At 46.9% G+C, this 25,868-nt stretch overlaps 1 protein-coding gene across 1 annotated transcript in view; it reads right to left on the reverse strand.

The window, feature by feature from the left end:
* SH3RF1 (SH3 domain containing ring finger 1) overlaps nucleotides 1-25,868 on the reverse strand; it is a 166,893-nt gene that overhangs the window by 44,016 nt on the left and 97,009 nt on the right. Inside the window, exons 2-3 of the mRNA XM_008065841.2 lie at nucleotides 15,572-15,847; nucleotides 14,656-14,751 (exon numbers count right to left, since the gene is read on the reverse strand). Coding sequence (XP_008064032.1) covers nucleotides 14,656-14,751; nucleotides 15,572-15,847 — 372 coding nt within the window. The remainder of the gene's footprint in view (nucleotides 1-14,655; nucleotides 14,752-15,571; nucleotides 15,848-25,868) is intronic.

Here is a 25,868-nt window from a genome sequence, read left to right on the forward strand (position 1 = left end):
CAAAAAAAAAAAAAAAAATAGTAAGTGGACCTTGAACAATTATAATAATACTGTAAGAAAGGGATTGGCAGTAGTAGGAAACGGCCAGGGGAGGGGACGGGGGCACACCTCATCAACAAGGGAACCTGCATAATGAACATTTGTATACCTAACTCTGCACTGTACCCCACTTCTTTAAAATTAAAAAAAAATTTTAATTACTTCAGATTTCTTCTAAAGCAGCATAGGTTAGTATTAATAACACTGTTCCTTGCCTCCTTTATACTTTCCAGAGAAAATTATAAAGTTAAGACTATTTGTTAGAGACATTAGGTAAATCAGGCAGAAACTCAGAGGCTTTGGTTGGAAGTGTAAGTTAACCTTTGGCAACAAGAGGTAAGCCGGGATCTGATGACTTTTAATGGAATTTTGATAAAATTCACTTATGAATGTTTGAGCTCAGTAGTGTAAGCTTTCTGTGACATTTATCTAACCATGACCTTTACTGTTAGGAGTACACTCATCACCTGCAAAATAAATTTGTATCCCAAAATACCTTCTTTTATGCATTTGGTAAGGAACATTGATAAGACTTAGGCTGGATATAAGGTAAAATTCAGTATACTGGAGCTAAAAGCAGAAACTAAGGAGATTTATTAATCTTAAAATTTTTTTTTTTTTTTTTTTTTTTTTTGAGTCGGAGTCTCACTCTGTCGCCCAGACTGGAGTGCAGTGGCCGCTCCCGGCCACCGCAGCCTCGACCTGCTGGGCTCCGGCGATCTCTCCGCATCAGCCTTCCGAGTAGCCGGAATTACAGGCATGCGCTACCACGCCCGGCTGATGTTTTGATTTATTGTAGAGATGAGGTCTCACTGCCCAGGCGGGTCTCGAACCCGCGGGCTCAGGCAATCTGCTCACCTCAGCCTCCCAAAGGCACGGGATTATAGGCTGAGCCACCGAGCCCAGCTGATCTTAAAATTCTTATGTCCCTTTTGGGGGCAAAGTCTAAATTTCAGAATTCATTTTTGAGAGTTACAAGAAGCGTAAATGAACATGAGAGGAAAATATTGACAAAACAGTATTAATAACGACCAGGCAGCTGTGTATCTTCTTTGTTAAAGAAAACATAGGCTTTATAAAAGATGGGACTTACATTTTTCTAAAGAGAAAAACATTTTTAATGAACAGTCACTATCAATGACCAGCCTCTAGTTTTTGAGCATTGGAGAGAACAGAAACAGTAGGTTTGGGGAAAAAAGCTATTTTAACTCACAACCCACTAGAGCATCTCTGAACTAATGATCATTGTTTTAAAAATAAAAAAGTAACACATGTTCGTTATTTTTTAAAGGAAATAATAGTATAGTCTATGAGGAAGTGAAAGCAAAAGCCCTCAGCTAGCAGCCCATTTTGCTTGAACTCATTTCCCAGACAGATCTCCTTCAAACAGTTTAGACAGAGCAGGGGTCCTCAACCCTGGGGCCACAAACCAAGTACTTCACTTGTGTTTTCAGTCACTCCCCATGGCTTGGGTTACTGCCTGACCTCCGCTTTTTGTCAGATCAGCTGTGGCATTAGACTCTCACAGGAGCATGAACCTCTTGTGAACGGTTCAGGTGAGGGATCTAGCTTGTGTGCTCCTTATGAGAATCAAACGCCTGATGATCTGAGGTGAAGCTGAGGCGGAGATGCCAGCACTGGGGAGCGGCTGCAAATACAGATACACATGAGCAGTGAGGTTTGATTGCACAGAGGCCATCGTAAATCAACGGCTTGCAGATCTTATCAAAACCCTATCAGTGAGGGGCAAGTGAGTTGATATACTTCAATTGTACAGCTGCATCTAGTGGCAGGCTTTAAGTCAATCCAGCATTTATTTTAGTCCATGTGTTGCCTGCCCATTATTTTATTTACCACTTCCGACCACACCTCTCTTTTTTTTTCATGGTGAGTTGTATAATTATTTCATTATATATTACAATGTAATAATATAATAGAAGTAAAATGCGCAATAAATGTTATGTGCTTGAATCACCCCCAAACTCCTCTGTCCATGGAAAAATTGTCTCCCACAAAACTGGTCCCCAATGCCAAAAAGGTTGGGGACTGCTAATCTAGAACATAGCCTTCTGTGCATGTTCTATGTTGATGTTATCTATGTATCTACTTTATTAATTTTTAACACTCAGGAAGCCAACCACTCTCTACCATTTTCTATCTTCTCCCTTACTATCAAATAAACACTTTCCACATCAACAGGGACGACAGGACAGTATCTTGTCACATAGATGTCACCACTGCCTACACTTTGGCGTGCTTGTCTGGGCACGTCCATGGGGGTGAACTCCTAAAAGTGAAACCATCAGGCCAAAGTACAAGCTTAGAAATATTTTTTTAAAGAATACTGCCAAACCGCACCCCCAAAAGGCGTCACTTTTTATTATCTTCAGCAGAGTGTAAGAGTCCATATTTCCTCAAGTTGTTAACAGTATTAGGTAACAGCAGTCATTTCTAGGTCTCTATTAGTTGGAAAAGAAACATTATATTACTCTAACCTATATTTCTATTTTTTAATAACATTAAGCATCTATTTTCTTCTTCTAGGAGTTGCTTATTTCCATACTGCATCGGTATTTCTATTGAGTTGTTGGTATTTTTCTTACAGATTGATATTATAAATACTCTAAATAGTTTTTTTAACTTAATGTCTGTTATGGATAAATTTTTATTTTATGTGTCAAATTTTCCATCTTTTCTACCACAGCATCTTAATCTCACATCATGTTTTGAAACCTTCTTATTCTATAGCTACTTTTTAAAGAAGAAAACTGCATTCTTCCTAGTGTTTCATGGTCCTCCTTCACGCCCTTCCCCTTCCTCTTGGCCTAGGGACCCTGTGCCCACCTGGTCTTGCGTCAAGGATAGGGCCTAGAGCACTCAGCACTTGGCTTTCCCACCTAAGTCAGCAGCTCTCCCGTCACCATTTAAATGACAGTCAGCCTTTCCCTCACTGATCTGAAACGCCCCTTTAGAAAACCACACTTTGCATACAGCTCTCGATAGCCCACCACAGCGCTAAGTCCCCAGACACATCAGACCCTGTGAGGACACAGCGAGTAAACGGAAGGCCAATGGCAGAGACTCATGACGAGGCTTTGCCTCACACGCCCATCCTTTGCAAAATGCTTTTCCCATGATGGAAACGAGGAGCTTTTCCCATGATGGAAACGAGGAGTGGCGGGGGACTGTGGGGTGGCCCAGAAGTCTTTCTAAACTCACAGGAAAGCTTCTCCAGGTCTTCGCGCAGATCTGCTGAAAGAAAAACGCCTGCCCTTGGACGCACCAGGAAGGAAGACCACCTTGGGCCACGCATGCTACAGAATGCGCAGAAGCCACATGCGTCATTTCAAATTTTCTATCAGCCACATTAAAATGACAGAAAGAAACAGGTGGCATCTGTTTTACTAACATACTTGATGCAGCCCCATATATCTGGAAAATCTTCACTTCAGCATGAGATGCACGTTAAAAAAAAAAAAATCACAAGATCATTGCTTTCTCGGTGTTCCACGAGTCTCTGTAATCCAGTGTGGGGCTGCTGCTGGCACCAGCTTGGACCAGCCACGTGTCCTGCTGCTCAGTGAATGGGGACGCACCCTGGCCACGTGGACCGTTGCACCCAGGGTGGTGGTCCCCGCAGGGCTCTGCCCACAGAGGACTCACAACAAAGAGGGTAGCCAGTAACCACTTCCACCCAATGCCCAAGCTCCAAGTTCCTGGTGGAACCCTGGCACAGCACAGGCTGCTCTGTAAGCCGTGGGACAGGAAGGAACAGGTGCTTCCTCTCACAGCTTCCTGCCAGGGAAAGGAGTGTCCAAGGATGGACCTCACCACCCAAGCAAGGACGGGCAACATCAGTAACTTGGCTTTGCTCGTTCCCATCACCTGCACCTCTGTGGGTCCTTGCGGGTCACAAATTAAGAAACTAGAATTTTCTCTTTTGGGTTTTGAAGTGCAAGTTACGTGTCACTGAAAGCCTTAAAGGAATGTTAGCAGAGGGAGTCAGAAAAGGGCTATCGGAGAAGACCAAAGGAAGAGCCCAGACTTCAGGTGGAGAGTGCTGGGCTGGTGGCAGATCTTGGCCACACTGGCTGACGACTTCAAGCAAGTCACAGAAGAGCCATGGTTTCGGTGTAACATGGGAAGGGCACATCGATTCTGCACACGCGGTAGGAATGGCCTGAGGTGAAGGGCTCAGTACAACACGAGCACGGATTACTCATGGTGAGAGCTGCAGGGCTCTGCAGCCTGGGAAGTGTGACATGAACACACACAACGCACGGCGCACAGGCTGAGGGGCTCTGTACCCATAAGGTGCGACATGAACACACAGTTCATGGCACGGACTGAGAGTTCTGTGTCCCATGAATTGCGACATGAACGTGTGTGACTCATGGCACGGACTGAAGAGCTCCATACCCCGGAAGTGCGACAAGAACACACGTTACGCACGGCGCAGGCTGAAAGGCTCTGTACCCCGTGAAGCGCGACATGAACACGGGTCGTTCCCGCCACTCCCAGGACCCCCAGCCTGACTTGCTCTGCTGCCTGGGTGAGCACTTGGTCTGGAGCGAGCTCTTGCAGGTAACGGGCAGGCAGCTTAGCCATCTGTAAAGTTTTGTGCAAACACCTCTCCTCAGCCCCAACGAAAGTTTCCCACTGAAAACACTCCCTCAGGTCCTTGGCAGCCAGAACCAGGCCTGATACAGTCTTCTGCTAACCCTAAGGTCTTCCAGGTGACAAGCACAAGCCAGGCACTGTTCTGGAGGGGAAGAGGCGGACCAAGGCACATCCTGGACCTCCAGCATCAGGGGAGGTCATGCAGCTCCCGCCTGTTGGCAGTGCTCGGAGGGGGAGCCAACACACAACGAAGGTGGCCGGGAGTGCCGAGCACATGGGAGGGGAGCTGGAAGCACCCACATTTCTCAAGGGGGGACCGTGCGGCGGGGCAGCAATTGTTTTCTTTTTTAAGGAAAGCTAGAAATCAGGTCTACGTAGAACCTCTGGACTTTACATCTTAACAACCAATTAAAACAAAAGCACTCTGCAAGCCATTCTTAAAAATCATCCAGGGTCGCACCAGTTGGTGGTGGCCTCTGATTTAGGGAGGAAAAAATAGAGCCGAGGACAGCAAGCACAGGAAAAGCAAACGGCTTCCCAAACCTTGGAATCCACAAAAAGACCTGGAGAGCCTCCCAGTTCAACCATTGTCCAAGACCCCAGATGCAAAACAGGTGGAGCACTTCGGGGAGGTGGAGGCATGGGAGGAAAAACAAGCACTAAGAAAAGAGATCGTGAGTGGATTGCCTGAGCCCACAGGTTCGAGACCCGCCTGGGCAGCGAGACCTCATCTCTACAATCAATCAAAAAATCAGCGGGGCGTGGTAGCGCGCACCTGTAGTTCCGGCTACTCGGAAGGCTGAGGTGGAAGGATCGCCGGAGCCCAGCAGGCCGAGGCTGCGGGGGCCGGGAGCGGCCACTGTACTCCGGTCTGGGCGACCGAGTGAGACTCCAACTCAAAAAAAAAAAGAAAAAAGAAAAGGTGTCAGTGGCCAGCAGGGCGGTGGGGCTAGGGCGGAGGCCGCCTTCGGGGTGCGGGGCGAGGTGTGAGGCAGCCTCCGCTGCCAGAGAGTGCTGGCAGGGAAGAAGGGGCAGGACCACAACTCGGGGGAGCGCAGCCAAGGAATCCACTCGGGAGAGCAAAAGGCTGGCCACCTTCCTACACTTTAGGGCCCCCAGGGGACACTCAAATCAGAAAGACAGAAACAGCACGACCCAGTTCCTGGAGGGCAAAGGCAGGAGAGAGCACAGGCGCGCACGCCAGGGAGTGGGGAGCAGGAGGAAGTCCAGAGGGACGGGGCCAGCCCGGAGTCCCAGTGAGAGGTGAAGCAGCAAGGCCTGCTGTGTCTGGAACCCCGGGACCGTGCCACCATGGTGCTGGCAGAGGCCAAGGATCGTTTCGAAATGGGTCGCTGGATCCAACTAGACACGAGGCTTTCTGTGCACGTTTCTCTTTTGCATCTGTCCACTAAATGCACACCATAAATCAGTAACGCCTGCTAGCCAAAAGTCTCACTCCAATGACAAATTGTATTTTCCAGAACCTGATGACCAGATGTAGGAATGCTATAGAAGGAGTGTACACGTATCTCAGGAGGTTAAGGATATGGAATTGTCATTAAATTCTAAGCAAAGACGTGTCAGTGTGAAGCGACACGCTGACAGAAACTCCACAGCAATGCAATCAGTTCATCAATCAGTGAACAAGTGTATCCCTGGCCTGGATGCCTAGAGAGTGGGTGGGCACGTACAGGGTGGGGAGGACAGGAGCCCAGGGAGAGACCTGGCACAGGAAGAGAACCGACCATCAGGGCCTTATGCTTCTGCCTGAGACCTTCCTTCTCAGCGCTGCACAAAGGTGAAGCTTCACAGGCACATTGCCATGAAGCTTTTTTATAAAAAGCCACGTTGGTATGTAACACTTAGGACATTCCATCTCACAACAGAGAAGCCTGCTACCCACTGGTTTAATAATCAAGATGCGGCTGGGTTCGGTGGCTCAGCCTGTAATCCCGCACTTTGGGAGGCCGAGGTGAGTGGATTGACTGAGCCCGCGGGTTCAAGACCCGCCTGGGCAACTTGGCGAGACCTCATCTCTACAATAAATCAATAAAATTAGCCGGGCGTGGTAGCGCGCTTGTAGTTCTAGCTACTCGGAAGGCTGAGGCGGAAGGATCGCCGGAGTCCAGCAGGTTGAGGTTGTGGTGGCCGGGAGCAGCCACTGCACTCCAGTCTGGGCGACAGAGTGAGACTCCAACTCAAAAAAGAAAATAATCCCGATGCTTCTGGTTCAAGCCACTCATAGGCCGCACACGTACTATGCCGGACATACTGCCCGGAACAGTATGGAACACTCACTCCGTCTTCCCCACAGAACACGAGATAGGACTTAACATGTGCTTAATTAAACTGAACCAACTTCGCTTATTGAAGCCTTGACTACCAGCAAAATCTGGAACATACGTAGCAACACAGCAAAATTTTTAAATAATAAAATTTAAAAGAAATTAAAATATGATGGTTTTGATGAACCTGAGGCTCTTCTCTTTAAAAAGCTAACTGCGGATATTTGAAACTGTTGTGTAATGAACATTTCTGAGGATTAACCTTTTATGTGTCAAAACTTGAAAAGTCTGCATCCTGGTCATGAAAAATGCACGTTTTAAGTAAAGCTGGGTCCTGGCAGTGGCTTGTACCTCCATCAGGACCGCTCGCCATCCCAGAGCTCGGAGGCCCACAGGTGGCAGTCAGGGTCACCCCACAGAGGCCCCTTCCCAGTGCCTGGCTGTGCCCCCGAAGAAAGATCCTTGACCCAAAAGATGGCAAAAATACTTAACTGACTCATGCTTTAGCTACTAGCGTGTTCATTATGCAGTCATAAAAACTGACGGCTAACAGTACTACAATTACGTGGAGGAAGGCAAAGCCATGTATGTAACACCATTCATGCACTTAAAAAAAGGACTGGAGGATATTTACCAAAATTGTACGCGATGAGACTTAGAATTGTTAATTTCCTTTCCAAACTTTCCGGAATATAATTATACTACAGAAATCAAACGATGTAAACCTTCTTTATGTAAGACATGGCTCTCAAGGAACACAGGCAGTAAATCAGTTATACACACGACACTCTTAGCCTGTGCCGCGTATGTAAGAATGGCATAAACTGACTATTGCGGAGGTCTGAAGCAAAAAGAAGGTTTTTTTTTTTTGGTTTTGTTTCAGAGAATTCGTTGTGTTGCATAGGGAAATTAGGAAAGAAAGGTTTCATGAGAAATGATAGTATTTCTTTAGACCGTGAATAAAGAATAAGCTTTCTGTATGGACAAAAATATCCCAGATGAGCTATAAAGGCAGCAATTCCAAGGTACATCGGCCTGGAGCGACCAGGAAACTTAGCCAGGACCCTGGGTATCTGCAGGAAAATATGGCCAAGCTGAAGAACCTGGGAAGTCTCTGGGGAGTCCTTGTGGATGTCAGACGCCAAGTGGTCAGTGTACTAGGCCTCTGATTAGGGCTACACAGGAGAGCTGCGTTTTTATGTTCCATAACTACCTAGAGTCCTGGAAACTGTCCATCCATGTAGTGAGAACTCAACAAACATTAACTGACCTTTACAATCTCCCTGAAGGCTTTCCTGTTGGAAAACAAAAGAAAAGCCTCTTGCAGTTGAAAGAGGCTCCCACACAACCCAGAAGAAACCTCTTAGCTGGGAACTCCTTGTCTGAGCGCACATGACCCTAGAATTCCCTTAGCCAGGAACTTCTTTTCGAAGTGCGTCTCCAGTTCCTGGGGTTGAGTCAGGCCTGCTTTTAGGACTTTGGGAGTCTGAGCTCATTCTCCTTCTGTCACTGCAGCAGAAACAGAAGCAACAAGTACTTGTGTCAAGCCGCTCTAACGCTCAGAAGATAAGGAAACCCACATGGCGTCAGGACAGAGCCCACAGAGCCTAAAAGAGGGGTTACTCATAAGTGCAGGCTCAGTGCATTCAGTCAGACTGAAGGAGGAAAATGTGGTGCTAAGCCAGAGTGATTCTCCATTACTGATTTCTCAACAAGCTTTCTAAATTCACTCATAGCAATTAATTTACTTCAGGTTTAAAGGGGAAATCTGGATGCTAAGCAATACAGTAATTCTCTCTTCCCCAATTCCCCCACAATTCCCCTCAATTTCCCTTATAAACACTGGTTTAACTTTTCAATTTCAAAGGAAAAGTATACTTCTAAGAGTACAAATGATGAGATCTGTTTTTACATAGTTCAATCAACTCTTTGATTATTAAATCAAGGACTACTATTTTGCCCTTCTGCCGTCATTCTCTAGAGGAAGGGCCTTAAGTTAAGGAATATAGTTAGCATTGCTCTTCTTGGTTCCTTCTGCAAGGGTCACCTTGGCACCTCCTGACCATTCGTATTCTCTGGAACACAGACACCATCTTCCAAGCCCTCATGCCCTGGAAGAGGAAGCTGGCACCATGCTGGGCCACCTGGGCTGAGTCCGACACACTTGGCTTCCATTCTACTCAAGAGCCAGAGAAGCGACTCGTATAAATTATCTACGGGTTGATTCTCAAAGCTGAAAACAACAAACTAAGCTATCGGATTGCACACATTAAGGATGTACAGTTTACAGTATGCAACTTATATCTCAAAAGTTATTTTAAAGATGAGGCTCTTTGACAGTAAAATTACCTGACCTCTGCTCAGAGTAAGCCCAAGGACCACTCTCCAGCAGATAAAAGTTCATCTCAGAAAAGATCAGGGAATCCTTTTTAAAAAAAAAAATTTTTTTTAATTGACATAAAATTGTGGTGATCAGGTCCAACAGGACGTTTTAAAAAATATATACAACACGGATTGGCTAACAGGCTAATTAACATGCATCCCTCACACAGGTATTTTTGCAGTGAGGACACTGGAAATCTACTCAGCATTTTTCAAGGACACAACATATCACGGGCAACTACAGTCAAGGAGGATTTGGGACCCTTGGCCAGCACCCTCCAGCCCTGCCCCCAGAGTCTCCTCTACCATCGGCCCTGGGTATCCGTGGCTCAGCAGCTGTGGGTGTGAGGGCCAACTGTCCACGCCAGGGAAGGGACATGAGTATCCACATAAGGGAGCTGGTGTCCAGAAGGATCCTGGACACAGCTCCCTGCAGGTGCCAAAATGTGAGAAAAAAGTCATCAGCAGCGGTTACAAGATCTGATCCACAGAGTGTGGCTACCATTATTATTTTTTTTCTTTTTGAGTCGGAGTCTCACTCCGTCACCCAGACTGGAGTGCAGTGGCCGCTCCCAGCCACCGCAGCCTCGACCTGCTGGGCTCCGGCGATCCTTCCGCCTCAGCCTTCCGAGTAGCCAGAACTACAGGCGTGCACTACCACGCCCGGCTGATTTTTTGATTTATTCTAGAGATGAGGTCTTGCCAAGTTGCCCAGGTGGGTCTCGAACCTGCGGGCTCAGGCAATCCACTCACCTCAGCCTCCCAAAGGCGCGGGATGACAGGCTGAGCCACCGAGCCCGGCTCCCATTAATCTAATTGGGAAAAATTCTAAATGAGGCATAACCAAACGCTCAGCCTAGTTTTTGAAAAGACAAAAAACTCACTAAGGTCACAAGACCAGCTGGCTTTGGGGAAGGTTAACTTCCTCAGGCATTGAACAACCAATAATAATGTATGCGTCTTAGCAGTGAGTGATGGGAGCACTGTCTAAAAAAATGTAAGCCGGGAAGATCTAAAACCAGTTGGTTTTGGGTTTAGAACCATTCATTCTGAAGCTAACAGGCTACTCGCTCAGCCAACGTGTCCTGAGCTCCTACCATGGACAGGTGTTGTGTGAGGGCCTCTAGGACTCAGGTAAACCAGAAGGACAAGGCCCTGGCCCACAGGAGCCCACATCCTCACGGGGGCAGGAGGGCAGGGAAGCAGCTGGCAAACACACAGACAGACACCTTGGAAAGGGGCCACAGTCGTGACCGTGGTGATCATCACAGCCATCAGACCCAGTTCTGGAGGGGCCAGGCACCCTTCCTAAGCCTCACCCGACAAGGAGGTTCTACTGTTTTCCAAATGAGAAGCCAGGCCCAAGGTCACCTGGATCATCAGTGGCAGAGCCAAGCTTGAGTCCTGGCCACCTGGCGGCAGAGTCCAAGCTGTCCCTTGCTGCCGCACACTGTGTATGGGGCGGGAGAGAGCTGGGGGAGGGCGAAGCCAGGAAAGGGAGGCATTGCTTTAGAGAAAGTAGGGAGGGAAAGTCAGTCAGAAGTGACATCGGAGGTGAGGTCTATGGAGATGAGAAATGCAGCAGTCAGGAGCGAATAAGAACAACAGTCATTGGCATGTTGTCTTTATGGAACCTAGGGCAGAGAAGGAAGGTGCGAAATACGTTTGCTAGCCAGGCTCGGTGGCTCAGCCTGTAATCCCACACCTTTGGGAGGCTGAGGTGAGTGAATTGCCGGAGCCCACGGGTTCGAGACCCGCCTGGGCAGCGAGACCTCATCTCTACAATAAATCAAAAAATCAGCCGGTCTTGGTAGCGCATGCCTGTAATTCCAGCTACTTGGAAGGCTAAGGCGGAAGGATCGCCGGAGCCCAGCAGGTCAAGGCTGCGGTGGCCGGGAGCGGCCACTACACTCCAGTCTAGGCGACAGAGTGAGACTCCAACTCAAGAAAAAAAAAAAAGAAAGAAATACGTTTGCTGTTGGAAAAACAGTGAGGGATATTACAAACAAATGACTAGGAATCAAAATAAAACGAGAAACTTAATGCAGACTTACAGTTCACCCTAAGCCTGCAATATACGATTAGGTTTGAAAGACGTCCGAAATCCCACATTTAGTACTTACTCATTCTTGTCCAAAAGACTGTTGAACAAGTCACCGCCAAACTCATGGGGTTAAAATCTTCCATTCTCTTTTATACACAACTGGCACTTTTGAACAAAGGAAGAAGCAGGCTACTAATTTATTTTTTTTTAACTGCATTCAATCCTTCACAAACATGCCCTATATACATATCCTGGCATGGCACCTCCCAAGAACTCCCTTGGGTTTTTCCTACAAAAATTAACCCCTATCACTTTCCAGCTTGCTCAAGTGGAGAACGAGCCTGTCTAAACAGAACAGAGGCATGCCCTCCATGGCTCGACCACAGAGGGATGAGAGGAGAAAATCTCCAGGGAAGGTGTATGTGGACACAGCCGAGAGCCCTGAGCTTAAGGGCTGGTCAAGGACCTTGAATTCGGGCCAGCTGTGCCGCCATTATTCCCCCTACTTGCTGACGCTAACCAGACTCTCCCCCTCCGCTCAAGCCTCGAGGAATTGCCGCGTGTTTTGCTTCGATAAGAGGAGATTTGTCTGCAAGTCGCTCTATCACCACCTCACTTGGATGCACGTGGAGACGACAGCCCACAGTTACGGGGTGTTGAGGAGGATACAGAAAGGTGACAGAAGCCGGGAGGGGCAGGGAAACTAGTCCAGCAGCACTTCTCACCACCCCAACCCTTCCCCTCCTCTCCTCACCCGCCATCAATGCTCAGCTCAGCGCCTTTCCATTGGCCTTACCCCCAGCTCCACAGCTGGACATCAGAACCTCTGGCTCAGGGATTCTTTCTGCCCCAGGGCCACAATCCTACCCCAAGACCCACCCGGTTCAAATGAACAAAGCTTTTGCCACAAAGCTTTTGCCACAAGCAGGTTCCTTGGACACTTCCACTCCCAAATCCAACCAGTGGGAGTCAAGGGGAGTTTCGGGTTCCCTCACTGAGACGGTAGCTAGGTTCTTATCTGATCATTACCACAATCTGGCATACTCTGGTTTATGGTCTCACCTGAGCTCCAAACCACTATGCATAAGACAAAGTGGTGTCAGGCCCTTCGAGATACATTATCCCATTTGATCCTCTCAAAACTTCTGGGAGACAAAGAGTTTTTGACAGCATAATGAAAAAGAGCAAAAATACCTAACACTCATGAAGACTTAAAGTCTGCTTACCAAATAAGGAAATTATTCACCAATAAATTTTGGTAATGCAGCCTGTTTTCATATAGGGGGCTGTCTGGGCCCTAAAGCGGGCCAAATATGAATAGGTTTATAGAGCAAGAGAAAGATCATTATTCAGGGAAAAAGTCCCAGTTTTTTATTCCTACAGTTTGCTTGACCGCATCTGAGATCGTCCCACAAGATAATCTACATGACTGAAAGAGACGACCTTTGGTAGGCTGTGATCAAAATGTGCTTCCATTTTATTCCCCTAAACTGGATATCACTAATTCCCAGACACTCTGCTACCTCCCAGGAACTGCCACCTGGTGACTTGACGTCAAAGAAATGTTCACAGGCTCCTAAAGATAATTTGTCTATCGCATCTCAACTGGCAGGATCCTGGTTTAAATGAGGAAAATGTTCATTTGAAAGGAAAGGAGCAGAAGAATGAAAATACTTTCTGCTTGGGCAGAAATGTATCTTCCCTACTCAAGTCAGAGTAAATAATCCTAATGATTCGAGTGACTCTAAGTGACTCTGGGCTTGCTACGAGCAGGTCTTTTATGCCCGTTTGTACAATTCTGTACCTGCCCAGCCACAAAGATATGGCAATCCTTTCTCATGCATCACAAACCAAGTATCAGCATGTAAAACGATAATGCCAACAAGTAAAGACAGGCTTTCGTCACTAATCCTTTGCCTACTGTGACTCACGGTCCTCAGAGTAACTCTTCCAATCCTTGGAAGCGCTTGTAGTTTTCCATGACCCACAGTTAGAATACATACATAATGTACGAGGGCTGCCTGAGGGTTAAAGTTTGTTTTTTTCTATTACCTACTTTCAAAGGAAGAAAAACTATTGCAATAAACAGGAACATCTGAAGGGTATGGATAAAACTCGAAGCTCTTACATGGTTTGAATTACTTTCCCATGGATATACAGTAGTCAAACAGATTTTTTATGAAAACTTTGGCAATCTCACTGTCTATGGAGGAAATTGAGTGCTGGCTACAAAGACACAATTTGTCATTTTAGTTTCCAGAATCAAGCCAAAACAAATGTCTCAGATGAAAAAATGTCAAAATAAGTAATGGTGGTTTTCATTTTTACATGCTTAAGAAATACGCTTTGATATTCTAAACAACAGGATTACTTTCAGTTCCCAAATAATCTGCACTCTCTTTTGCTTCCTGGCACTTATACCTGCTGGTCTCCCTGTCTGGATGCTCTTCCTGCCATCAAACACACCTTTTCCATCCTCTTGTTAACCCCTGTTCATCCATTGTATGGACATCTACTAAGGTCTCCCTTCTTCCCAGAAGTCTTCCGTGACCTCCACTAACCCTGCACGGTTATTTGGGCTATGCTTCATCCTTTGAAAATGCCTTCAATTTTGTTTTCAGCAAGAAATTTTTAATCCTAAGGAACATTCAGTTAAAGCTACATAATGTAATGTAATATGTACTATAAGTTGTAACTTCTTCGTTCATTTTAGCTCTGTTAGTCCTTAAAATAATACAGTGATGTTATGTTATACATATTCTCTAAAAAGACTCCACTGTGTTGATCCTGGCCATGAGCTCTCTGAGTAGAGCTGATTTTAAAAGGGGATGGAAGAGCAAGTAGTAGCTTATTTACTACATGTTTATTTGAGGCCTACTCTGTGAATCACTGTTCTGGTCCTGATGATCTGGTAGAGAAGGAAAGAAATGAGTAAACAAATAAATACGTGGAATCTTCCATCTTATCTGGAAACTTTACTTTTCTGGCAAATGGAACAGAATACCTGGAAACAGCGTACCTGACTGACAGCGAGCGCACAGTGATGTCTCACGAAACAGAACGCTTCTAGCAGGGAGACACAGTAAGAGCTTCAAACATTTCGGTCTTCAACCTTCAATAATTACAGGACAGAATGGAGGGATTCTTCCTAAGCCATTCCACCATCTGGACCAGGGCATTCCTGATGCTTTGTGCTGGGAGAACCTCTCATCCTCTGACTGCTTAATTAAGACTTGTTATTAAGCTGAATACTAGTATGATTCAAGTTTCTACAGATGGGCTTACCTCAACATATGAAATTGGAAATATTCCTATTCTGTCCGCCAGCATTCCTTCAGCCCAGTTTTCATCCACTCTTCGGATCACAGTCAGAACATCATCCTGAAGAAATGGTGAACCATTAGTCTACCAGATCCCATTAAGCTTGTCATTTAATTTTCCTCTTCAACAAAGAGACTCAAGTTTTAGGAGTGCATGAATAAAAATACTATGATATGTCTTTAGCACATGAATTCAATGTCTTCATCAACTAAATGGGAACTATTATCAGTCAACTTGGTGTCTTCCAGACAATTGTAAAGCTGCAAACTCCTTCTATACAAGGGGCTGGCTACTGGTTTTGTTTCGGTCCACAAATTGAAACTTCAAATGCGATCCACTCCAACCTCTAGAATTTCTGGTCTAGATAGATTCTCAGATGTTTCTTGCTTTCCCTCTGATAACACAACTGCCCATTCAAAAGCACATCCTGCTGCTTTTCTTTATAAAAAATGCATAATTCTGCTTAAAACGCCAAACCATTTTATCAATTCAGTAGATATATTCTGCATGCTTTTAGGCAAAGAAATTTACATTTAAAACAAGATAGCAACGATGTTTCATTTTGTAATTCATAATTAAGTACTTTAAAATCCCGGAGTGGTCCACACACCCTTTAAAGTGGCTTAGAAATAAATTCAAGGTCTAAATATGAAAATGATACCACACGGAGTACCAACCCAAATTACCTTTCACATGAGAAGTCTAATGGACAAAATCACCTTCCTTGTGACTTAGAGGCTGCCTTGGGTATTTTTATAAGTGTGGTGAGACAGCTCACACAACACTACTCTATCTTTCTGCAAAAGAAGACGCCAGCCACAGCCCCAGGCATGTGGGTGCAGGGAAGAGCTGCAAAGGAGACGGGGTGCCCCAACGTTACCTTTGCGAACGGAAGGCAGTCTCTGTCTGCCTCCTGGTCTTTCACCTCGAAGTCATAAAGTGCTTTGCACTGAGGTGGGGGCTGAGGTAAGGGCTTAATGATCTGCACGAAGTTGGTGGGGAAGAAGCCGTGGACCCCGCTGACCTCCCCGTGGTACCAGTTTTCATCCACTTGTCTCCGCAAAATGATGATGTCCCCCTTGCTGAATCGCAGGTCTCCAGGCTCTTTGCCTTCATAGTTGTACAATGCTTTGGCACATGGCAGCTGAGGTATGCCCTTCAAAAAGAAAAAAGGCATTGTTAATGAAAGAATGGGCCCAAAATGTCTCTGAAAATACAACGCCATCATCACTGTCCTTAAGTCAAGGTCAGACCCACACTTGGCCCCTTGAAGAAAACGTCCCATAAGAAGTTATATTTGTGTGCTACCAAAAAACAGAAGATACGAAACAAATGGCCATACTGAGAGAAGAACAGCTGGACACCCACCCAGCACCAGTTGCGACTGAGCATGCACGTCCAGGCTTCACTCTGGCGCTCTGGCCTTGCCTGCTCTCAAGGTTCCAGTAAGTTAAAGCATGAACTGCCACGCCTGCCTCCCTGGTGCAGAATTCAAGAACTTACAAACGCAGGCTTGACTTCCTATGTTAGTGACTTTATTCATCAGGGTAAGTGACAACCAGGGGAGAGAGATGTAAGCAGAAGCATAAGACACTAATCCACGATCTGCTCTTAAGCGCGATTGAGAAAAATAAGAGTCTGGCTTTTGGGCAAACCCCTTTCCTGATACTGTGTGGGCAGTGGATGTCATTCTTTCTTGAGCTCAACAAGTGTTTAACATGTGACTGCTCTGAGCGAGTCGTGAGTGAGACGGGTTCTGGCATCTGGGGCTTAGAATCTGTAAGTGAACAGAGGGTCTTCTAGTCTCAGATCATCCAATTTTGCTCTTCCCGACATTGCATTGTGGCTTGAAATCACAAGTTCAAACTTGTGTTTGCATCCCCAAGGCAGTTTAGTCATCAAAGGGATTAAACATGATGCCTCCAACAGCACTGGGGCGCCCACTCCTGAGCATTGATCAGTTGTCACCTTCAGAGCTGGGGCCCCTCTGGGGTGCAGCTTCGGGGGGAAAATGGCAAACCAGGCATGTCAGATTACAGGGTTCCTGCTTCCTGAGTCCTTATTCATGCATTCCTTTGTCCAGGAAACACTGAATGAGCTTTTCCTTTTACCAGGCAATGTGCTGGTACCGAGGACCTCAAGAGAAACAAGGCGTAGTTCTTCCCCTCAAGGGACGAGACATCAGAAGTCACTGTGACGCAGCGCAGTGAACGGGGCAGCGTCCTGCAGGAAGAGGCGCATGGGGAGAGCCAGGCAGAGCTGGAATGGAGGGAGGAAGGAGCAAGGGAGGGGCGCCAGCCAAGATGGAGGGGAGGCGGCACATGGCACTCCTGGGCAGGAACCGTGGAACAGAGGGGCCATTTGCAGAGGGTGGTGAATGGCATGTGGCAAAGTTGGGACTGCAACACAAGCCACTCACAGGCTTGCAGCACCAAAGGACACAGTAAGACCCACGTGCCCACCAGGCACGGTGGCTCCTGCCTGTAATCCCAGCACTTTGGGAGGCGGAGGCAAGAGGACTGCCTGAGTCCATGGGTTTGAGATCAGCCTGGGCAACCTGGCGAGACCTCATGTCTACAATAATTCAAAAAATTAGCAGGGCCTGGTGGCGCATGTCTATAGTTCCAGTTACTTGGAAGGCTGAGAGGGAAGGATCATCTGAATTCAGCAGGTTAAGGCTGCAGTGGCCATGACCGTGCCACTGCACTCCAGCCTGGGCGACAGAACGAGACCTCAAAAAAAAAAAAAAAGACCCGCATGCCCAACAGACAAGTCTGGGCAGTGTGGAGGAGGGCCATGGGGCGGGGGCAGGCGGCAGGCTGTGGTGCAAAGCGCAGACCCCAACTCACCGAGCTGTGTTTCAGTGTAGCCCTTCCACCAGAGTAGGGCCTCGTGAGTATTACTCACAGTACTGCCTACACCCACCAAAAGAAGTGGATTCCAGTTTGATGCCCTTGATGGCAACAGAACTTCAGGATACAGATTTCGGCAGTTAGTTTGATTTCCAGTCAGAGACGTTTTTGTTCAGGGACAGTAACCCTTGCTCTCAAAATGCTCCTGCAGCCATCTGCCCTGGCTTAGGCCATGTGTGCGGCTGCGGTTAGTCAGCTACTCTGAAAGACGAACGCCCTGGGAAGACGGAGCTGAGACGGCCAGAAGCACTGACACCTTCCCATGCCCTCGACCTTTCCGACCGTGTCACAAGACCCAGCCTCTCTAGCGGCATGACTCCTGTGGCTCGGCCTTGACCTCATCTCGCAAGCAATGCAGCTGTGCCCAGAAAGGAGTGTCCACCAGGAACTCTGTGCACAGCCCTGTGGACCCGGGTCACGGTACACTCCATGCCCAACTCTGGGGCAGGAAGAATTCTAACTTCCCGACCCTCACAGACGTCTCGCTACAGTCCCTACTGGACTGTGTTTCTCGAAGCCTGGTTTCTAGTTTAACAATATGCCCAAGACCGGTTTGAGCCAATAACAGTAAACAAGCACGGCAGTGAGTATCACTATGATAGAGAGAGACCTGCCCCGACAAGTACTGTGCTCAAGGGTCTCCTGTGACACGGCTAGTGAGACTCTGGCAGCACAGGGTACTGGCTGGAGGGCCCAAGCCAGTGCCAGCCTGCTGGGCTTCGAACCCCCCTGCTAGCTGTGCAACCTTGGACAGGGTGGCTTCTCTGCGCCTCATTCTTCATTCAGGTGGCGGTGAGGGCTTGGCAGTCACAGGTGTAAACCATTCCTCGGGCCTAAGTGCTACCTCCGTCTCCTCTTCCTCATCCCTACCCAGGGAGAGCCTGCTCACCAGGGAAGTGGGGCACGCAACCAGGAGTCTGTCTACGCCGCAGGTGCTTCGCCTTTGGGCTGAATTCACAGGGCAGTTACACCTTTAACACGCACGCACTGCATGACGATGCCAAGGACGCTCCTCCCAGGAAGCCTTCAGGATCTTGACCCGTGCACTTCTGAAGCACACCTTCGTCTTCAGAGTAAGACCCACTTGTCCTCTGGTTGAAAGAAGAAATGCTGCGTTCACGGATGTGCACTGGTGAACGGGGGCTGGCGATTTCAGATGTGGCAGCAGTTCATCTTGACAGAGCCAACGTGAGGTACTGGAAGCCCGCACGAATTAGAAATCCCTTTACAAGCTGGGTGACAAATAACTCTATTCACCATGCTGGCCTGTCCCCCCACCTCAATGAGCTCTCTTTGCCCCACTCTGTCCAAATCCAAGCCAGCCAAACCTGCACACCCAGACACAAAGTGAGCACTTGGAAACCCTCTGCAGGCTCCTCGAAAAGCTCTGTGAAATTCCAAGCGACCTACAATACGGCTCTTCTGTGGTATGTTGAGGGGGGGACGGAAGGAATGTATTTCTTTACAGAGCGCTTCCACACCCCAGTGGCCTAATGGACTTATTGACTTTTCCACAAAGCACATCTACTATGTGTCCCTTAAGTCATCAAGTATCGTAACAGAACGCAAGGGAGTGAGAAAGGGTATCACAGTAACGACGACGTACATTACAGCCAGCCCATAGCCCAATCGAAAATTCATTAATTCACACCAACTTGCTGAATCTTCAATGCTAAGGTTATTTCAGTGATCAGCAACCACAGAGAAAGGGTCATAAAGCTTAAGACAAGCTAACCCACAAGCAAGCACGTGTGCATCTGGCTGTGTTTTTCTATGGTGTCCTTTTTCAGTTAAATCCTAAGAGGCTAGAAGGCCAGTCTGTGTCAAGTTTCTCAAAAGAAGGCTTCCCACATTAAATAAAATGAATTCTACTCTGATTTCAAATCAAGCAGCGCACGGTCCTTGAACGCCGCGTCCCACACAGACCCCAGATGGTCAGGGACAGACGGCCACACGACTTGGAAGAGCAACAAGAGGATAGGCTTTTCCCCTGGCGGCCTCTGAAGGGCAAAGCCAAGACCCAGGTCTGCCAGCTGAGTGAGGGTCACACTGCAGATGAAGTACACTGAGCCACGGAGCCCTGCCCCTCCATTCACCTCCTCAGAAGGGCCTAGGGGTCACAGCCTCGCATGCCCTCTGCCCTCCATGCCTGGCAGGCTCCACAGACTACTGCCTGGCCTCGGCATCCTCCTGTTAGTGGCCCCAGGTCCTGCTTCATTTCAGTTGGAGACTTTCGCTTGGCTGCACATGAAAGGGAGGCTTGAAAGGAGAGAGCCGGAGAGAAGCTGCTGTGTCGAACCTTGGCTCTGCAGGGCCAGTCGTGTCGCCAGCCTCCAAGAAGCCTGGCAAGCTAGACGGGTAGACATTAGCACGATTCTGCACCTAAAACCCATCTAATAAACAGCAACTATGTTCTCATAAAAACAAACAAATAAGCACAATAGTAGACCAGTTTTACATTACAAATAATTTTTGCTTCTAAATCATATATACAGGCTGTCTTACATGACATTAAAATCCCTGTGCTCTGCATACAAATATCAAATATTTTTATTAAATGCTTTACACTTCCATTTCTATATCATCAAGTGCATTCCAATCTGTCTTGCAAAATGCCACTTGATGATCTACTGAGATTCTAGCAGGTAAATAAAACATTCCCTGCCAATTTATTTTATAGTCTCTAAATGCCAATGCCCAAATACACATGCAAGACAGCTCCTCTAAATTCATGTTCCTTCATGCATTTCTTACTGCTCCATAAAGTAAAAAGATTCAATGACCTACTAAAAAGAAAACCCAGAAGACACTCTGGTAGTGGGAACAGCTATAAAATGTGTACAATTTAATAATTTAGTTATATCTAAATTGGCACAAACTCTGGCTGTTCCAACTTGACTTTCAGAAACTTTCCAGAAAGAACTGAGGCACAAAGAAAACACAGGCACAGAAAATACCGCACAGAGTAACAAGCAGCAAAACGGGCGAAGGAAAGATTTTTTGTAATGCTCTCTGTACAACAAAATCCAAGATGGCTTTTCCCTATCGAGATATAGTAACACTGTCTCAAGAAAATACTGATTCTTTAACAGTTAATAAGTCTTAAATATTGTTCTCAAGATGTCTAAATCAGATTATCACGCAAATATGACTTCACCATCACTTGGAATGTTCCAACTCCAATGTAACAGACATCCAAGGCAACTATTACACGTTATCTTTCCAAAGCAATATTGGAAGGGACCAAGAATCCCATAATCTCATAAGAGTTCATCTTTCACTTGTCCTTTCCTTTAACAGTAACTTGTGGCAAGCCCCGTGCTGAGAAGTTTTTAATCTGGTGATCATTTTCTTAACTTTCCATCTCCCAACCACCCCCAAGTTTGCCATATAAAAATCCCTAATCATATGAATCTTTTTTCTTTTTTTGAATTGGGATCTCACTCTGTCGCCCAGGCTGGAGTGTAGTAGCACAATCACGGCTCACTGCAACCTTGAACTCCTGGGTTCAGGCAACCTTTCCACCCCAGTCCTCTGAGCCACTGGGACTACAGGCATATACCACCACACCCAGCTAATTTTTTTATTTTTTATTTTTCTTAAACACAGAGTCTCACTGTGTTGCCTAGGCTGGCCTTGAACTCTTCGGCTCAGCCTCCTAAAGTGCTGGAAATACAGGTCTGAGCTCCAATAGTCAACCGTACTAACTTTAATCCAAGCTACCAGCACACTGAGGATGGCAGTTGCAAACAAACAGGAATTGAGAAGAAGCGTGTCCTTCCTTCACATTCTTTTTTTTTTTTGCCTGTGTCCCCCTCCCCACCCACTGTCTCCTTCCTTCCCTACTCCCTTTCTCCCACCTCTCCTGAAGCAGATCTTCTCTCCTCCCTCACACCTCCAGCTCCCACGGGGCCGCTTTCCATCCTCTCCCCTCCCAGCTCCTCCAATCCACCTGGCGGTCCTCATGGACTCACGCCTAGCCAATGACAGTCTGCAGCCTTGCTGTTTGGGTGATGGTGATGGTCGGAGGTGGTGGAGGGTGGCCTAGAGGGAAGGGAAGGAGACACAGCAGCAGCTTTTTCGCTCATTTCCCTGGGCCTTCCTCTCACCACTCCTTAATCATCTTCATAACAAACTTAGTTGAGGTCCAGAGTATGTTCAAGTACTCCAAAAAAATTAAGAACAGAGTTTGCCAAACTTCAAAATTTAAAAATGCTATCAGACTCTCGGTTAATGTTTTTCCCTAGGAGCTACAATATAGAGAACAAACTGAAATACAGTGCAGGGCGTGGGGTTCGCCCCCACCTGGGTCTCCTCCCAAGGGCCCTGGAGAGGCTGAGAGGCAGCCGGGAGCACAGTGTGAAAGGTACTGCTGTGGGGTGGAAGGGGACTGACGACATTGTTTAGAAAAGTCCTGTATTTAAGAGGCAGAAAAAATCTATAGAGAGAACCAGCAAAATATAACCAGAATAGCAAGAATAACTCCCGAAACATGGTCATGTTCCCATCACCCATGTCTTCACAATCTGGAAACAGTTCCTAATCACCTCTTAAATCAAATTAATGTTCTAAACCACGAGTTTCATGGCCCTCCCTCTGGACTGCCTGCTCTTCCTCCTATTTTCTACCTTCAGCAAGCAAACCACTCTGCTGTTGTCGCTGCCACCCTCAGACATGCCATACCTCCTCCAAAAATCACACAGAGCAGCATCCCTCCTTCTCCCTGAGTTCCAAGCCTGTGCTCGGCCCACACGTCTGCGCACACGGGGAGTCCACTGAATAATCAGCATGCGTGTTTCTTGCATTGCATTTCTGCGTCTGTCTAGCATAACCACCTTTCTGCTGTTTGGAAACAGTTGTAAGTCAGGCCCAGATCAAAGATCTGACTCCTGTGTAGGCCAGTCGACAGGACGGTCCCTGCTTACTAGATGTGATGACCACCGCCTCTGTGTTCATCTGTTTTGCGCTGCTAGACAGGAAGACACGAGGCTGGTAATTTATAAAGGACAGAGGCTTACGGCCTCACGGGTCTGCATGGCGCTAGCATTTGCTTCTGGTGAGGCCTCAGGAAGCTACAGCCATGGCGGGAGGGGGAGAGGAGCAGGTTTGTCACATGGTGAGAGCAGAAACTGTGAGAGACTGTGTGTGTGTGAGAGAGAGAGAGAGAGGGAGGGAGAGAGGGAGAAAGAGGGGCAGGCATGCACCAGGATCTTTTAAACAACCTGCTCCTGTGTGAACTAATAGAGCAGGAACACACTCATTACTCTGGGGAGGGTACCACGACCCCATGGCTCTAAACCTCCCACCAGGCCCCACCCCCCACACGGAAGCCACATCTCGACATGAGGTTTGGAGGGGACGACACTCCAACCACAGCAGTTCTCCTGTGGGAAGAGCTTTCCAAGCAATCTTCCCATGCTTGAGTCTGGGAAAGGGGCTGATCTCATGCACACCCGAGTGTCCTAGGCATACCATCTTGGCTTTATCTCACTCCATCAACAACCTGCACTCCCTCAGTGGAATGTAACTCCCGGAGACGCGGGTGACGTGTCGCTCTTCTTTATACAACAAGAGCCTGCCTTCGTGTCTGTGAATATACTCTTGCTGGATGAATAAATGAAGAACGAACAGTTGCTCTGGAGGGCCAAGTTAAGGTGTGGACAGGTAAGTGGAGAAAGAAGAGACCCAAGGGGAAAGCAACTCAAGACAATGCCAAGGCCAGCCATGCATGCCAGCCCTGGATGTGACACTCCTTATGGCAACACACATCTCTGTTCTCTCTAGTTTTGCCCACGGATGAAGGCTGCTTACCTACCTTTCTGAAATCGTCCTCTAAGAGCGCAGAAGGTGGTGGCCACCATCAGCCTGTAATCCCAGTACTTCGGGAGGCTGAGGGGAGTGGAATGCCGGACAACTTGGCGAGACCTCGTCTCCACAATCCATCGATCAATAAAAATTAGCCGGGCATAATAGCGCGTGCCTGTAGTCCCAGCGACTTGGAAGACTGAGGTGGAAGGATTGCCAGAGCCCAGCAGTTCAATGCTGGGGTGACCATGAAAGTGCCACTGCACTCCAGCCTGGGCGACAAAGTGAGACTCCAACTCAAAAAAAAAGAAGGTGGTGGGCATTTGCTTCTGAGACCAGGCAGATGCAGGAATACTGAACTCCATCCCCACTTCCTAAGGCTGCTGGGAAACCTGGGGTGCACCAAGGTGCTACTGAAAGGCCTGGGGTACCGTGAGCAAGTACTGCTGACGGGTGTCCCCCTCAAGGTGGATACAGAACTAAACTAAAACACAGTCCATGCTCAAAACGGGTAGTTGGGTGTCCAGTCCTAAGCAAATTGCTACACTTGAAAAAAGTGAAACAACGCATGAGGCAAACTACAGCCAACAAATATTTTCCTTACAAATTGGTTTGGAGACTGTAAGGCAACAGTGATGTGGCTAACAGGCAGCATTTTTCTCTGATGGCCTTAAGAAGAGAGGGCCCAACTGCCAGACAAATCGTTACAGAAGACAAGACTTGGGAGTTTCTGTAAGGAAGACATTGGAAACATAGTCACTAAACCGCAGCACAGGAAATCCATGCCACCTGTTGCCCTGAATATTCATCTTCTGTCTCACCATGTGTTTAATAATTACAGTAGCATTTTGCAGAGACGGAAAATCTACTGGGAAAATTTCCCGCAGTCACGTGAGTTACCATCCTGAGGAATCCTGACAAGATAAGGGAATATTTCTTGGTAATAGGTCAAGTTTCAACCTGTTTGAAAAACAGATTCCGGCAAAGAATCCGCCCTTTCACTGGACCTGGGGAGGGGGCAAAGCTAGATAGTGAGGGATGACCCTCCCTGTGTCTGGAACGCGGGATGCATCGATCTCATCCTTACTGAAACCCGGGAAGGGAGGCAGATTGAGAAACAGGGAGAGAACTATGTGGGAACAGATTAAAACCTGTTAAATAAAGAGGTCAGGTTAAGACCTCAAACTGAATTGCCTAGTTTGGGGATTTTTTTTTTTTTTTTTTTTTGGTCCAGTGTTTAATACCCTAGAGAGAAAATGCTCACATAGGGTTATATTTGAAATAGTTCATAGTTTCAGAATTTAAAAAGCATTGGAATAGACCCACTCATATATATGAACAATTAGACAAAAGTACCAAGGCAATTCAAATGAGGAAAATAAAGTATGTTCAAAAGATGATTCCGGAACAACCAGAAACTCTGAAGGGGGAAAATGAGTCTTGACCCCTACCTCATACCATACCCACAGATTAATTTAAAATGAATCCCAGAATCAGATGCAAAAGCGAAACTGTAAGTTTTCTAGACAACAACATAGTTAACCATAGACATTGATAAATTAAGCCTCATCAAAATTGAAAAATTATGTTCATTAAAAGTCATATGAAGAAAATAAAAATGGGCCGGGCTCGGTGGCTCTGCCTGTAATCCCAGCACTTTGGGAGGCTGAGGTGAGTGAACTGCCTGAGCCCTTGGATTCGAAACCAGCCCAGGCAACTTGGCGAGACCTTGTCTCTATAATACATCAAAAATTAGCCAGGCATGATTGCGTGCACCTGTAGTTCTGGCTACTCGAAAGGCTGAGGCGGAAGGATCACCGGAGCCCAGCAGGTCGAGGCTGGGGTGGCTGTGATCGTGCCACTGCACTCTAGCCTGGACGATGGAGTGAGAATTCAACTAAAAAAAAAAGATGTATGCTACAGATTGGAAGAAATATCTGCTATACACATATATATACATATGTAGACATAGTTACATATCCAACAAAGGACTTGAACCCAGAAATTAAAGAACTCCTACTGGTCAACAAACAACTCAATTTAAAAACAGGCCAAGGATTTGAATATACACTTCACAAACATACATAAATGGCCATGCAAGAGTACTCAGCATCACAAGTTATCAGGCAAATACAAAATAGGACCATGATGAGCTATTACACTGTGTCCATTAGAATGTTTACAATTAAAAAAAATTTTTTTTTTATTTTTTTATTTTAAAAACATGGGGTACAATTCAGGGTTAGGTATACAAATGTTCATTACCCTTGTTGATGAGGTGTGTTCCCCCACCCCCGGCAGTTTCCTGCTACGGCCAATCCCTCCTCTGCCCTCCACTGGCAGTTTCCCACTACTGCCAATCCCTTTCTTAAAGTATCCCAATAGTTGTTCAAGGTCCACTTATGAGTAAGAACATGTGATACTCAGCTCTTTGTTTCAGTGACAGATCACTCAGTATTA

This window comes from Carlito syrichta, unplaced genomic scaffold, assembly GCF_000164805.1.
Source record: "Carlito syrichta isolate Samal-C Ts95f unplaced genomic scaffold, Tarsius_syrichta-2.0.1 Scaffold308811, whole genome shotgun sequence".
Taxonomy (NCBI): domain Eukaryota; kingdom Metazoa; phylum Chordata; class Mammalia; order Primates; family Tarsiidae; genus Carlito; species Carlito syrichta.